At 42.3% G+C, this 16,507-nt stretch overlaps 1 protein-coding gene across 1 annotated transcript in view; it reads right to left on the bottom strand.

The window, feature by feature from the left end:
• Positions 1-6,684: 6,684 nt before the first annotated feature.
• TMEM178B (transmembrane protein 178B) overlaps positions 6,685-16,507 on the bottom strand; it is a 441,917-nt gene continuing 432,094 nt past the window's right edge. The window contains exons 4-5 of the mRNA XM_040345715.1: positions 10,240-10,377; positions 6,685-8,690 (exon numbers count right to left, since the gene is read on the bottom strand). Coding sequence (XP_040201649.1) covers positions 8,440-8,690; positions 10,240-10,377 — 389 coding nt within the window. The 3' untranslated portion in view covers positions 6,685-8,439. The remainder of the gene's footprint in view (positions 8,691-10,239; positions 10,378-16,507) is intronic.

The following is a 16,507-nucleotide window of genomic DNA, read 5'->3' as shown; positions in this document are numbered from 1 at the left end:
TATTAGTCAACTTTATTACATTTGGAGATAATTAGTCAGGCATCCATTTAGGTTATTGACATCTTGGTAAAAGTACATTCAAAGAATGCCTAACAAATACACATACTCTTCTAAAAAGCCTTTTTTTTCCAAGGTCTGCCAACTTGCAGAGTCTATCTAATGACAGAGGATTTTCTGTCAGAATCGCTGTTTGAATGGAAATTAATCGCCATGTATACTGGAGTTTTTCTGTGCTGTTCTGTGTCAAATTTCCCATTTTCTGAAGAGCAGCATTAAAAAAATGCTTGTTTTCAGACTAGATTTGCCTGTGGATTTCTGGTACATGGAGGACTTATGAGGCAGATAAAAGACAGGTGAATGGTCTGCTACTCTGATTGACAAGCGTAGCACTGCAAGCTGTATGAACAGAGTGAGAAGAAAGCTGTTGGTGATTGTTACACCTCATCCCTACTAATTTAGCTTTCATTTTAAAAAATGAAAGCAGCCTGTATTAGAATTTTTTTTTTTCAAAATACTCTGAACAAATACAGGGAAAAATCATGATATTTTTTTTGTCATTTAGTTTACTTTCCATTTATTTTGGGATCAAAGTCGGGATTTCACCTAAAGTCTATCTTAAAGCGGAGTTCCGGCCACAATTTCACTTTTTAAATATAAATGCCCCTGTAATACACAAGCTTAATGTATTCTAGTGAAGTTAGTCTGTAAACTAAGGTCCGTTTTGTTAGGTTGTTACAGCATTTAGTAGACACTTTATAAAATAGAAATTGACTGGGGCCATCTTAAGTGTGGGCATCATGAAGCCAGACTGTATGACTTCCTGGATTTCAGCCTTGCAAATCTCGACACATGCTCAATGCTGCACAAGCAGTGTGAGATCAGGTTTCAGCACCTGTGCTGTCCAAGTCACATGATTCTCTGAGACTGAGGAATGCACAGACTCCTGCAAAGTTACACCCACTACATTCTCAGGAGTCTGTGCGGTGCATTAAGCACCTAGGTGCAGGAAGTGGGAAGATTAACTATTCTGCCTAGCAACAACACTTTGAAGGCATCTAAAAAAAAATTTTTTTTTCGTAAAGGACTAATGACATTTTTTTAAAACTACTGATGTAATGTTATATTTATGGGTGGAACTCCACTTTAACTAAAGAATAAAAATGCAATATGAAACTTAAAGTGTCACTAAACCCAGGACCCTGCATTTACTATACCTGGTCTCCCACAGTACACAGAGCATGGAAATGCAATTATTTTAGTAAATATAAACTGGCAAATACCTTTTCTCATCAGCAGTATATAGCAGTATTGTGACTTCTATCGGTGTCCAGCCATGCACTGGTTAAGGCTTGTAGGAGGAGTTTTCTGACTGTCCTATCAGACTGCAAGACCTCTGACCCTTTGCCTAGACAGTGCTGATTGGTCCTGTGCTGATCACATGCACTCTGCCAAGTATTAAAAAATCCTCTCTAGCAGTACACACCAAACTGAGCATGTGCAGCCTGACTCTATAGACTCTGTATATATCAGAAAATTATCAGGGGACAATGGAAGGAGGGGAATATCTGAGCATACAAAGCCAAACAGCCTTTTTACACAATGCAGAGGATTAATTCGTTCCACAGTGAATATAACAAGCGTGCTTTACTGCATATACAGACTGATTTTACTGTGAAAGAAAGTGGTGTAAGGGAATTGATGTCTCTTTTGTTCTTTAGTTTCTTATTGTAGTTTTCAGGTTTGGGAATTTACTACTGTACTACTGAATAATAAAAAATGATTTGTTTTCATTGGAGTGCAGTGTGGGGATTTTATTTTGTTTTTGCAAAAAAAAATCATATATTTCAGCTTACCAGTCGTTTAGATGTGATAAAAGCATTAGTTTTCTTTTTTAAAGGTTAAATACATTTTCTGCAAGTACAGAAAAACGCTAGATTCTGCAAAAAATCCTTGGAACTTCCTGAGGACTAAACAGAAATCTCAAACAATATTAACTTTATCTTTTGTGAACTACAAAGCATCACCCTCTATGTAATTGAGAAAGGAACAGGGGGAGGTGTTCATGGTCCATAGCAGGAGAGCAGTCTAGAGTCTATAGGGGCAGATCCACATACATCTGCGTGGGCGCAGCGTATGTGAGATACGCTACGCCGCTGTAACTTACTTTTCTTTGAATCCTGAAAGAATTTGCGCCGGAAGTTACGGCGGCGTAGTGTATCTCTCGCGGCGTAAGGGCACGGAATTCAAATTGGGCAGGTAGGGGGCGTGTTTCATGAAATAGCTAATTTGCATACTCGACGCGGATTACGACGGGAACGCCACCCAGCGGTGGCATCTAAGATCCGAAGGCGTACGAAGATGTACGCCTGTCGGATCTAACCCAGATGCCGTCGTATCTTGTTTTGAGGATTGAAAACAAAGATACGACGCAGGAATTTTGAAATTACGCCGGCGTACTTTCTTTGTGGATCTACCCCTATAGACTATAGACACCCCCCATAGATAAAGTAGGGTGAGTGAGCCTTATCTTCCTAGAAAGAAAATTGGTTTATTGGCAAAGTGATCAGATGAAAATAAAGGAGAAAAACCTTGAAAATAGAAAATTAATACATTCACCACTAATGACTTATAGTAAGCTGCTATAAATTCCATTTTTGTTTTTGGGTTTAGATACAGCTAATTTGATGCAGAAATGCTGCATTTTATCACAGTGTACAGAAAGGTACCGCATGTCATTGTACAGCAGCGTAATGTACTAAGCTTCATATAAAGCGCCCTCCCCGCCCCCCCAAAAAAGCGAGTGTTGGGATGATGTGCATCACACTGTCACCGTCCCCTACCGCCAACTCACTGCAGTGGAAATGAACAGCTGCCTGCACACTACCGCAGTGGTTTAGTGTGTGGGCAGTGCGAACTGGCCCTTAGGAATGGCTGCTCCTCCAGCTATGAAAAAGTACAGCTACCTTACCAGAGGGCTGACATTGTAAGAACTGAGAATGGAAGTTTCTGCAGCCATTATTTCCTGCAGTCTATGGGGTATTGTTACGTTCAGTTACTTAAAAATAAATGCATTCCAATTGCCATTAAATTTAATGTGATTAACGTTAAGCTTTTACATTATTAAAAGAACACCCCACCAACATATGGCACGCTGTATTGTTTTATGAATTTAGCAGCCAGTATAGGGACGGTTTGTTACCTTTGTATCGCACAGAGAGTGATAGAACATTTAACTTCAGCTGCTGAAAGTAAAAAAGGTTTTAAAAAGTGATTAATATACACATATTATTTTAATGGCCGTGTCATTTTTTTTTTCTTCAGTGAACAGGCTCATTGAAATCTGCAGAAAAAAAAATACTCCTTGTAACTGTGTTTAATTACTCTTCTAATAAACTTAAGATGCTAATTAAGTGCTGGTTATATGATGACAATAATGAGTCTATAAGTAAAATGACTTCCATTCTAGGCATACGTCAGCAGATGGTTATGAAATTCAGTGTTTACTTTAATCAGAGTGGACACGGACCTGTCATCTGCCTGTTCTTCAGGGATCAGCAAAGCGTTCCCCCGATGAGCTAGTGGATGACAGGTCCATGTCCACTCCGCTATGCAGAGCGGACACGGACATAGTCCTACTGTTCTCTATGGGGAAATCGGATGGCAACGTACGGCCTGTCTGATCCGCCGGCCGGACAGATGGATAATAGGACCACCATCTGTCTGTTTTTGGCAGACAGGATCGAATGGCAGCGGGTGTCAGCGGCATCTGATCCATTAGGGTTGCCACCTCATCCCTTTAAACACATATAGATTATAGAGGATTTGCGGCTGAAAGGTGGTAATTAAACTCACTTGGTGACTGATCTGCATTAAATTAGCCTCAGAATCTGTGTAATTCATATATGTTCGTGTTTAAAGGGTAAAGGTGGCAACACTCCATAGAGGACAATGCAGTATCCGATCAGGTCCACCTAACAACGTTCTCAGACAGCTTGTGTGCAGGGGCCCATAGGAGGCAGAAGTCATTAGTAGCCAAGATCGTGAAATTGTAAGTTTATCTCTCTAAGTTGATTGCCAAATAAGCCACTTTCTACTGTAGAGCGGGGATAGAACTGGGAAGGATAACAGCCCTATCGGGTTTTATTTGTGGTCTGTTTCCCTTATAGGGTGATTTCCCCTCACTTCATATCTTCAAATGTGAAATCTCTCCAATTAAGACCTTTCTGCCCCAGGGAACCCTCCCTTTAGTATGGGAGTCACAGGGACAGAAATGAAAAGAAAACCCCCCAAGGGAGGCCACGGACACGAATAGATGACTTTGCAAAATTGTAAATACTCCTAACTCTATCCAATACACATTTTTGGGTTTGAGTTATGCTTTGATGTATTGAAATTATTAATTTCCCTTTCAATCTGTAGTGGAACTCCTGGCTTTCAGTCAAGCACAACATTCATGGGTCACAACCTATCTATTTACCACAGAGGAAAAGAACGAGAGGCAAAACTTTGTCCCCCTAATCCATATCTAATTCCTCCTCCTATTTTACTGCCCCCAATCCATCTACTGATAATACAGAGCCTTGAGGGCAATCTGCACATGCTAAGTTTGATGTGTATTGCTAGAGAGTTTATTTTGGGGAACGTGCATGTAATCAGCACAGGACCAATCAGCACTGACCAGAGGGTCAGGAGTCATGCAGTTTCATAGGACAGTCAGAGGAGAATGAAAATGCCTCCTACAAGATTTAACCAGTGCTCGGCTGTACCCCGATTGAAATCACAAGACTGCTAGAAACGTATAATGAGAAAAGGTATTTAGAAGTTTATATTTACTAAAATAATTGTATTTCCATGTTCTGTGTACTGTGGCAGAACAGATATAGTGAATGCAGGGTCCCAGGTTTAGTAACACATTAAATTTAGCTGTCTGCCTATTTTTTTTTTTTTTTAAAGGTTTTGTACTGTGGAAGCTGCACTTAAAAAGGCAAATGGACAGCAAAGTACCAGTCACCAGTATTGCCACTGCAGCAAATATTTTGCCCAGTACTGATTTAAGCCGGGTACACACTGACAGTTTTTTTTTCGTGCAACCTAGCACTCCGATCAGCACTCTCTGCCATTTGCTGAAGGCTCTGATTGAGAGTCAGTCGGCTGCTGGTTTTCTAGCATTCACATCTGACTGAATGGCTAGCTTCTGTTGGACAGACCGACATACACACGGGCAGAATATCTGCCCCTTTTTTTTTGAACTGCCAAATGTCTCCCGACATTCTGCCCATGTGTATGAGGCCTTATGCCTTGTTGTCACTGTGTCTCTGTGTAGATGGCGATCCTGCTAGAGCAGGGATTTGCTTCTCAAGTCAGAGCTACCCTTCTGATGAATGGGGATCTGATAACTAGCAGGGAATATTCAAGCAGCAGCAGTAGAGGTGGAGGAAGCACATATCACAAAATGGACGAAGCACGAAGATCCTTCCACTGTTATGCCGCGTACACACGATCGGTCAAACCGAAGAGAACGGTCTGATGGACCGTTTTCATCGGACCAAACCGATCATGTGTGGGCTCCATCGGTTATTTATCCATAGGTTAAAAAAAAGCAATCTTGTTTTAAATTTAACCAATGGATACCTAACCGATAGAAAAAAAACGATTGTTTGTAAGCACGTCCATCGGTTAAAAATCCAGGCATGCTCAGAATCAAGTCGACGCATGCTTGGAAGCATTGAACTTCGTTTTTTTCAACACGTCGCTGTGTTTTATGTCACCGTGTTCTGACACAATCAGATTTTTAACCGATGGTGTGTAGGCACGACTGACCATCAGTCAGCTTCATCGGTTAACCAATGAAAACGGTCCATCAGACCATTCTCATCGGTTTGACCAATCGTGTGTACGCGGCATTAGTTCTCAGAGACAACTTCCTCTGAGCTGTGAATTATGGCAGGGAGATTTTGTTGGAAAAGCTAAGCTCACAATTCTCTACCTATATCTAAAATACCTTTTTTGGTTGGATAAACCCTTTAACCACTTTGTGAGGCTGAGTACAGGTGAAAGGCTGGCTGCACTGAGAATTGAATGTTTAAACTATAAAGTGACACTTGTACAGAACTAAAACTTAAACGTGCAGCCAATGTTCAGTCACTCACCGTATACTAGAGATTTGTGAACTTCTAAGATCCTACTCCTCTCCTGGTTCACAGCATCCAAATTGTAATGACCCATATTGAACTATGGCTTTCACTTGACTTCCAATTATAACATATAGGTTGGGACAAGTGAGCATACAAATTTAGCTGCAGCTTGAATTGGCAAGCATGAGTATAAAGGTGATCTGAGCTGAATTTTTGGTCTGTAAAAAAAATCAGCCAGTTAAAGAATAACTCCAGTAAAATTGTCAATGAACTACCATGCCGGAAATTCAACAACTGAGAAGTCAGAAGATAACTGTACTTTTTAAAACGTTATCTTTTTTGATGTAGTCAGGGACAGCAAGCTAACCTCGGTTTCTTTTTCTGTGCTTTTTGTCATCAGATCCCCAGGCCAGTACAAAAATCTACAGTATAGATAGCAGGACATTTCAAACCAGGACTAACAACTATAATTGGTTTCCATAATTGGTTCACTTGAACCACATGGTTTATGGCGATGTGGGCAAGACTTAGCTAGACGTGTGCATACCTCTTTTTTAGAAGTTTTTTATTTATTCTTTCAGTGATTACATCAATGCAGTGGATAGAATACAGTTTTCCATAAAATACCATGTAAACTATTGTTCCCTTGATGCTGCTAGACTCTTACTCATGCCGCTGGGTGTGACTTCACCCTCTCATTACATCTGCAATATCCTTTCTCTCTTTCTATCTATCTATGAGATAAATCAAGTAGTGTGCAGTGGGTGGTAAGAACACCTAGCCTGTGTATTATAGCTGAGCAGCTGGCGTTTCCAGAACATATCATTGGAAAGCAATTTCAAGTATTGGGAAAGCTTTGCATGCCTTTGAGGCATATCATTAAATGAAATGACGTGAGACTCCACATTTTATTTAAGCACCGTCTTTTCAAAGCATGACTATGAAGTACAGTGACATCTACATATTTGATGTAAACAACTATGCTCCACCCAACAATGTATTTGTAGGTTTTGTGGATTTATTTTTGAGGAAAAATGTTTTAATTTTGGTTTCTAGAATTTTAACCTGCCCTGCTTTTCTAGACTGTTTTCCTATAGAAATACTGTATAATTGCATCAGAGTAAACATTTTCAAGTAGCATATTCTAAACAGGAAAAGTTTGGGACAAACAACTGTTTGAGTTTTGTGATCCCCATATGAAGCCATTACCATTATGATACTACATAAATCATCAAATTCAGCTTTCCATTAGCAACATTTTACAGATCATTAATTTAATGTTGATATTTTGACAAATTTGGGTACCATTTGACACTACTGTATTAGACATATTAATAAAAACCTCCCTCAACATCCACCATTGTTAAATTTCATGACTGTAACCTTGTATTTCATTTATATAATTCTATCACCTCTCCAGTGAGTCCGCGTAGCTTGTACATTTCATGTATTAACAAACCAACATTATGAAGAAGCTGGAGGTCTTTTTTTTATTTTTTTTTGCAATTCCTAAAAACCAGAGTTCCAGTAATGTGAACATAACTGGCGCACACACACAGACAGCAGTCAATTTTGTCAGGCCTTGTGCTTTTGCCATTGGTTTTTTGTCCGGCCTAGACACCAAGCAGCAGCTAAGGCAGCTGAGGTTCGAGTGAAAATTGGCTTCTGGTTTCTCACCTTGTTCACAGACGTCTCTGTCAGCTTTAATGGAGCACACAAAATTGTAATGTCGTTTGTCAATTTTACCAGTTGACAATATTTGGGATAAAACAGAGGGGCAAAATTTGGGGTTTGCCAAATTCAAAAATATATTAAATATATATCCTTCCTTTTCCCTCTCAAATCTCTTCCACCAAATGAAAAGGGATGTTCTTTTGAAAGTATTTCCACGTTAGATCTCCAAAGTGGTGTTCATGTTAGGGCTGTTCTACCAAAACAGTCTTTCGCTTTCAGGTAAGGTTGGTTAGAACAGTGAGATTTGAAATTAATAATTGTGACAGATGGGAATGTAACAATAGAGGTTCATGGTCAAAGGACACCGGCGCAGGAACCATCTGGCATCCTGATTGGGAAAACAAAAAGCATTGATTAATGATGGATTATATACACAGTCCATGATGTGGTCTTTGATCTACCATCACTATGAGTTGAAGTCATTGACTCTCCTATGCCGACATCACTCCTCCTGTGGCCTCCAAACAAGGCACGGACAGGAATGGCGACAAGGAAATATCTGTAGTCCACACATCAGTTTAAAGGTAGAATGGCCTGCCTTTGTCAATTTGTGCTCTAAATAGATATGTTTTTAGCACACTGTTCCATTCTCAGGGCGAGATTTGGGGCAGTTGGTCCTCAGGACAGGCTGAACTGAGGGCGCTAAGGTGCAGAAGAAACCCGAGATTAAAGTTAGGCCCAAGCCCCCCCAGGCACAGAACATGGACCATCCATAGCCATGGCTGATGTCATCAGGTAGACCGTACAGGAACCGAGGGTAGCGGGACAGCTCAAAGTTGATACCTGCTACGCAGGTGCACAGTGAAATGATACAGAAGGTGCCTGTGAGTGGAGAGAGCAAAGCATTAGGTGGTCAGTGTTAGTATTTCCTTTACAATTCATACTCTATAGGTCAAATAAAAAACAGGTAATAGTCATTAAACCACCAGGCCAACAACACAGTATTATAGGGAATCTCTCAAGAATTCCAGTGTTGAGATCTCAACCCTTGAGTTACCAACTCCACCCCTTTGACATGACCATTACAGAGGATGCAGCAATAAAATTCTATTTTGACTTTGACCAGTACTGTAGAGTAAGGCCTCGTACACACGATAGGTTAACCAGAGGACAACGGTCTGATGGACAGTTTTCATCGGTCAAAACCGATCGTGTGTGGGCCCCATTGGTTATTTAACCATCGGTTAAAAAAAAGCCAACTTGCTTTAAATTTAACGGATGGATTCCTAACCGATAGGTCAAAACCGATCGTTAGTAGACACGACCATCGGTTAAAAATCCACGCATGCTCAGATTCAAGTCGACGCATGCTAGGTAGCATTGAACTTCATTTTTTTCATCACGTTGTTGTGTTTTACGTCGCCGCGTTCTGACACGATCGGTTATTTAACCGATGGTGTGTGGGCGCGACGGACCATCAGTCAGCTTCATCAATTAACCGATGACAACGGTCCTTCAGACCGTTCTCATCGGATGGACTGATGGTGTGTACGAGGCTTAAGATTCCACAGTGGAGGTGACTTATCCAGGAATTCTGGCTAAGTCGCCTCCAAGAGATGTAAAAATGAGCTGAACAATTAAATACAAATGCATACACATTTGGGCCAGATTTAGTTGGAAGTCAAATAATTTACCAGTAATTTTTCGAAATGTGTGAGGAAACTCATACAAACACAAAGAGAGTTTACAAACTCAATTCAGATAATGCCCTTGGTATGAACTCAGTGCTCTGCAGTAAGTTGTAGAGTTGGCAATACACATTACAATCTGACTTTACAATCTCTTAGCTTCAAAAACAGCTATAATATGTGAGGACCTGCCTAGACAATCCAATATATTGTTACCTGGTTAAATATGCCCTCCCCATGGAGATTTTAGTCTAAAGATCTTAAGCAGGGGTCTCCAAACTGTAGCCAGTGGGCCAAATGCAGTTTCCTGCAAGATTTTACATGGCCCTCTGATGTAAGAGGGGGACTCTGATGGATACATGGATGTAAGAGGGTATTCTGGTGTAAAATCGGTCTCTGATGTAAGGGGGAGTTTCCTTACCTTTAAACAATTTAATTATGCCTTCTAATGAAGTCTTCCACTAACTGAGTAATCACATATTTACTCCTAAATAATAAATGGTCATTACCCTTTACTTTTTATTTTCATTAGACTGATGGCAGTTATCCCCATTTGTCCCCTTGCCACCGCCGATCGACTGCATACAGTATATGTGTGCGTCCAGCGTGAAACAGTATACAGTGAGACATGTTTCTAAACATGCTTAAAAATGTAGTTCTGGATCTACATAAACTTCAATAGCTCTTTAACATAATGCGTATAGTGCAGGTTTTTGTGTTGGATAAGAGCCATGGTGTCTTACCTCCCATGAGGAAGAGTAGACCTGCAACATACTGCATGAGCCCTCTGTCCCAGCAGCACCCCAGCACGCCAATGATCCATCCAAACAGGATGATGGCTACCGCCATGCCCATAAAGCCAGCTGTCATTCTGCGTAAATCTGTGGAAACAATAATGAGAACATTTAAAATGTGTAGCTCAATCTTTTTGGCAAAAAACATACTTAGAATCACAAAAGGCACACAATAACCCATCAAACATATTTATTTACCCTTTGATTTTGTGTTTTTGTGGCTGTGGCTGAACAGCAGCGGTAAAAAGTAAAATTAACATTTAGTAAAGACTTTGCTGCTCCCTTCCTGTGCAAAAATGGCAACCTGTATTCTCTGTAATCTTCAGCTTATGTCTTTTACTGTCCAGTATACCTAAATAACTGCCAGCACATGAGCTCTTGAAACACATTGGCTATATCTTCAGACCTGCTGTCAAGATAAGTAAACTTTTTCTGAACCTCATAGAAACCTATGGTGCTCTCGTACATTTATATACTTTTCCATAGGTGTCCGCAGAACTTTTTCGGGAGGGGGGCATAATTTTAAGATCACCCATACCCCTCCCCTTTACGATAATGTCATGAAGGGAAGGGGCTTAGTCATTATATCAAGCACAGGCAGGCAAAGGTTTGAGAAACCTGATGCAACAGCTTAATAGAAGGATTAAGCTGCCATTATCTGATTAGCAATTTCTAATCTGTTTTTAACCCCTACCCTGCCCCGCCGCTAAGTCTGCCCCTAAACGCGTCCTCGTAAATTATCTCATGAAATTACACTGTTAAATGTTTTATGAAGAATTAATAAAAAATAAATATTAACAACAACTTCAACAATTGCAACCTCATCAGTGCAGCCTCATCAGTGCCCATCAGTGCAGCTTATCAGTTCCGCCTCATTAGTGGCCATCAGTGCGGCCTATCAGTGCCCATCAGTGAAGCCTACCATTTCCCATCAGTGCAGCGTATATATAAAACTGTAGGACACAATGGAAGTCTATGGAAAAGCGCAGCTAACATGTGCTTTGCACAAAGCACATTGGGTCAGTGTAAAGCCGGCCTAATCATAACACTCTCAAATATTTACAGTACACCCTTTCAAAAAGATCACAGTCCGCCACCACTGACAATTTTCATAATCTGCTTTTCTTTTCAGAAGGGTAAAGCCATCTTTTATGTTAAGGCATCATCCAGGGACACTATCTACTTTCTGGATTGAGATGCTGAGTAAGAGATAACACAGTCATATAAAGCCCGGTGTCTGTGCAGTTCTAAGGCCGTGTACACACGGTCGATCCAAACCGTTTCCATCAGTTCACCGCTGAAGTGGCCTGACGGTCTGATGTGCGTACACACCATCGTTCCAAAAACCGATCGGGTCAGAACGCTGTGACGTAAAACACACGACGTGCTGAAAAAAACAAAGTTCAATGCTTCCAAGCATGCGTCGACTTGATTTTGAGCATGCGCTGATTTTGAACCGATGCTTTTCTGTACTAACCATCGGTTTGGACCGATCGGTCAGCGGTCCATCGGTTTGATTTTAAAGCATGTTTTAAAATTTTGGACCGAAGGACAACAGACCGATGGGCCATACACACGGTCGGTTTGGACCGATGAAACTGAACTTTGGTCCATTCTCACCGGTTTGGAACGACCATGTGTACGTGGCCTTAGAAGTGTTGACAAATGTCATCAACAAGTGATTTACACTCTGCCAGTATGGCAAAGGACCATCCTTCAAGAACAAGCGATTTACGCTCTGCCAGTATGGGAAAAGACCATCCTTCATGAACTAGCAATTTACGCTCTGCCAGTATGGGAAAAGACCATCCTTCATGAACAAGCAATTTGCGCTCTGCCATTATGGGAAGAGACCTTCCTTCATGAACGAGCGAATTACGCTCTGCCATTATGGGAAATGATCATTCTTCATGAACGAGCGATTTACGCTCTGCCATTATGGGAAAGGACCATCCTTCATGAATGAGCGATTTACGCTCGATCGTTAGGGGTGTTGCTTGTTGTGTGGATATTTGGCAGCATACGGTCTGTTATAGCTACCTTAATAGGCCTTAGAGTTTTGCACAAGCACATACTTGTGAGGTAACCTGTGCGATTTCATTTCTCTGCCACTGCAGACTGCATGCAGGCTCAAAATGCACCCTGAGCTTGGCAAGGCATCTTCTATCATGCTGGTATAAACGCATAGGCCAATCTCCTTTACCTGGCAGGACTGCAGAGGGAGAGAAGCCTTCCCAACTGCAGACCTCCAAGATCATTTACCCCATTGCATGGGGACTGGAGATTCATGGTACAGGAAGACCATTTCCAATTCAAATGTCTACCCTTCAGGATCAGCACAGCACCTCGAGTCTCTCCAAGATCTGGCCAACTATCATCGCCATTATACGTTTAAGGGACATAAAGATCTTCTACTACCTAGATGATTTTTTTTTTAGTAGTGGCCCATGCAAGCGAGGAGTGGACAGCACAACGTGAGGTGGTGCGGAAGATTCTATACGATTTCGGCTGGATTGTCACCAAGCAGAAGAACCAGTTGATACAGATATATACCTAGGGCTTGTTTTCGATACAAGCAAAAGGCCATGTGTCGCTACTAAGACGCAAAACAGCCGAGCTAGTAGCCCGTGAAAACAGCTTGAGGGAGTCCTCATCACTGTCGGCAAGGGACTGTATGACGCTTCTGGGAATGTTCATCGCAGCGATCCCTGCTGTCCCATGGGCAAGATTCCATACAAGGGCATTCCAGGCAACTTTTCTGAGCCAGTGGGGTGGCGTATCACTTCACCAAAAAGTCTGCATACCAAGACGGATCCGCCATGGCTTAGCATGGTGGACAGCACCAGAAAATTCTGTCACGGGGCATGCCCCTCAGCCTCCGGGGCTGGGGTGCTCACTGCCTTGGCAGACAGGTACAAGGCGTATGGGGCAAGATGGAAACCAGACACTCCAACCTCTTAGAATTGCAAGTAGCATATCTGGCCCTGCGGGCCTTTGAGGATCTTGTTCAAAGTGTCTGGGTCAAACTCATGTTAGACAACAGAACGGCGGTGGCATACATAGCCAAACAAGGCAGAACCAAGAGTTTGCCGCTATTGCAAGTGGCAACCAAGATATTTGTCTGGGCCGAAGCACATTTGGAGGCCCTGACAGCAGCCTACATTCCGGGCAGCCAAAATTGCATTGCAGATCGTCTGAGTTGGGAGTTTCCCAACAAGAACGAGTGGGCACTGAGCAAAAAGGTCCTGGAAACAATCTTTTGCAAATGAGGGACACCCTCGGTGGATCTAATGGCGACCCCAGACAATGCAAAGACACCCCAGTTTGTCTCAAGGTTCCACTGCAACAAAGCGATAGCCCAAGATGCCTTCTCTATTCTGTGGGATTTTCCCCTAGTCTACCTTTTTCCACCGGTACCGCTAGTAATGAAAACCGCGTTGAAAATTGCGAGGGAGAAGGGCCATGCAATTGTAATTCTACCCTTTTGGCCACGGAGACCATGGTCCCCTCTGCTCCTACAGATGACGGCAGTTCCCCCAATATGTCTGCCACTGAAGAGAGACCTCCTGCAGCAGGGCCAGTGGTATCATCCCAATCCGGGCAGGTTGCAATTGACGGCCTGGTTGCTGAATCAGCCAGACTACAGGCGCAAGAAATCTCAGAAGAGGTAATCCCAACTTTACTAAAATCTAGGAAGGCCACGACCAATGTTACTTACAACAGAATTTGGAGAAAACTCACATTTGCTTTACAACAAAATTTCTCCCCATTGGACCCAAATGTCGCACAAGTGCTGGACTTTTTACAATCGGCTCTAAAAATGGGCTTAGCCTATGACACAATAAAAGTAGAAGTGTCAGCCTTAACGTGCTTCACAGGGCACAGATGGGCAGACGAACCACTAATAAGACAATTTTTTAAAAGGAGGCCATAAAGTTGAATCCACCAAGAAAATCTCTGTTCTCAGCCTGGGACCTAGGCACGGTACTAAAAGCTCTTCTCCTACATCCATTTGTGCCAGCGGAGACATGTCCGCTTTGGTTCTTAGCAGTCAAGCTGATTTTTCTCACAGCCATAACGTCAGCAAGGAGAGTCTTCGAGCTAGCAGCTCTATCCTGCAAGGACCCGTATTGCATCTTCCTCCCAGAGTAATCCTAAAACCTTCACCGGCAGTAACTCCTAAGGTGGTTTCCAAATTTCATGTAAATTGGGAAGCGGTTCTACCTAGCTTCACACAACCACCGAGGCCAGAAGAAGAGCTAGACCTCAGACCGTTGGACATGGTCAATCTGTTTTCAATTTATCTACACCGCTCTCTACAGGTGCGCAAGACGGATTACCTCTTCTTCTTACCATCTGGTCCTAAAAGAGGACAAGCTGCCTCAACAAGAATAATATCTACCTGGATCACCAAAGTGATAAGCCTTACATATGAGAAACAGGGGCTGACGCCTCCACAGGCGATTAGAGCATTCTACCAGAGGGGTGGCAGCCTCGTGGGCTAAGATACCAATTGAAGACATATGCAGGACTGCTAGCTGGAGTTCCTGCAAGACCTTCGCGAGGCATTACAGTCTAGACGTTACAGCGGCCAATGCATTGAATTTCGGGAACAACGTAGTACCGGCACCTTTTCAAGCAAAATACAATATTCACTAAAGCAGCATTTCCAGTTGTTGTCCGAGTCTTATATATATTTTCCCACCCTAGTTGAGCTAAATTAAATCCCATGGTGTGCTGACATGAGGCTGGCCAGGAAAACAGAAAATTGTTATTAATACCTACGGTCATTTTCCTTTCCTGGCCTGTCCTCACATCAGCACAGCTCATTTCCCTCCCTATAAGCCTGTCGTCCGCCAGTTAAGTAGAACAAGGGCAAGGGAGGAGGGGCCCCCCATTTATTAGCTAAGAAGAAGGTGGACCGGAGGAGGGGATTAACCCATGGTGTGCTGACGTGAGGCCAGGCCAGGAAAGAAAGATTACCGTAGGTATTAATAACAATTTTCCGTTATTGTTTGATAAACTTACAATGTTGCAATCTTATCACTGGAGGAAAAAAGACTAGGGAAATGTAGGGAAATGCTTCCTTCTGCCTGCAGCAGACTAAAGACATCATCTCGGCCAAAGAAATGGAACTCAAGAAGGACTTTAGACAGGGTGAAGGTGGCTAGGTAAGTGGCCCTGTTGGAGGGCAAAATACAAATTCAGTTGAAAGTGATCCTCTTCTTTATCCATGCAAGGGTCATTTAGCTCCCCTTATCCCCAGCAGCAGCAAATACTTACCTTTTCTAACTCATGCAACATTAGGCTCCTGTGACTCCAAACCGACCTATCAGATCTTACACAGAGACATCAACTTCTTCTCTGGCCCCATATGACAGTGGTGGGCCAGTCCTAAGGTACCTAAGCTCTGTGATATGGGCATGGGTGAGTAAGTCACATCCTTACAGATAATCAAAAGTATTTAACTTTGCTTCCAAGTGCCAAATGGAGTGCCAAAAGATGAATACATGTTGCAGGGGAGAGGAGGAGGTAAAATGTCCCCTTTTCCTTTGCCCATAAGAGATACTTAATAGCAAAAATATCATTAATGTTGGTGGTATTTTCTTTTCATGAGCATCCCTTTTTATTTTTTATGCTCTTTAAATCGGTTTTGTACAATACCTGCCACTTGTCTCTTGCTCATCATCCTATATTGCAATACAATTAATTAACATTCAGCTGTCTAAATTATTCCTCCGGAAGACTGTAAAAAAAAAAAAAAGCAGCACAACAGATGTGCCCTAAACGTGGCAGGAATTGGGGGTGGAATTTTGTGTTTAGAAAACCTCAGCAGAATCTCCACATTTTTCAGAGTGTGCACCTGACCCGATCAACCACCTCTTCAAATTAAAAACAGCGGGGAGCTGACGTTTCGTGACACACATCTGCATATTTCAGAGAGAAGAAGCGGGGAGGGGTCAAGTGTACACGTAGAGCGCAGCATGACAAGGCAGATCAGTAGTTGCAGACAGGAAGGTGCTCTCTCCTGGTGCCGTTCATGAAAGCCTGACAACAAATGGGCCATCCTCATCCCATGGTGAATAGGCTATTTATAGGCATATTGCATTAACCAGAACAAAGGACAATGAGAATGTGTGAATCAACCCAAAGCAGCCAATCAAAATTAATTTTACTTGCGTCGATTTGTTTCAAGGCGAGCTATAGATTTTTTTGA

This window comes from Rana temporaria, chromosome 3 (genome assembly GCF_905171775.1).
Source record: "Rana temporaria chromosome 3, aRanTem1.1, whole genome shotgun sequence".
Classification (NCBI taxonomy): Eukaryota; Metazoa; Chordata; class Amphibia; order Anura; family Ranidae; genus Rana; species Rana temporaria.
This window is presented reverse-complemented; position numbering and strand designations above follow the sequence as displayed.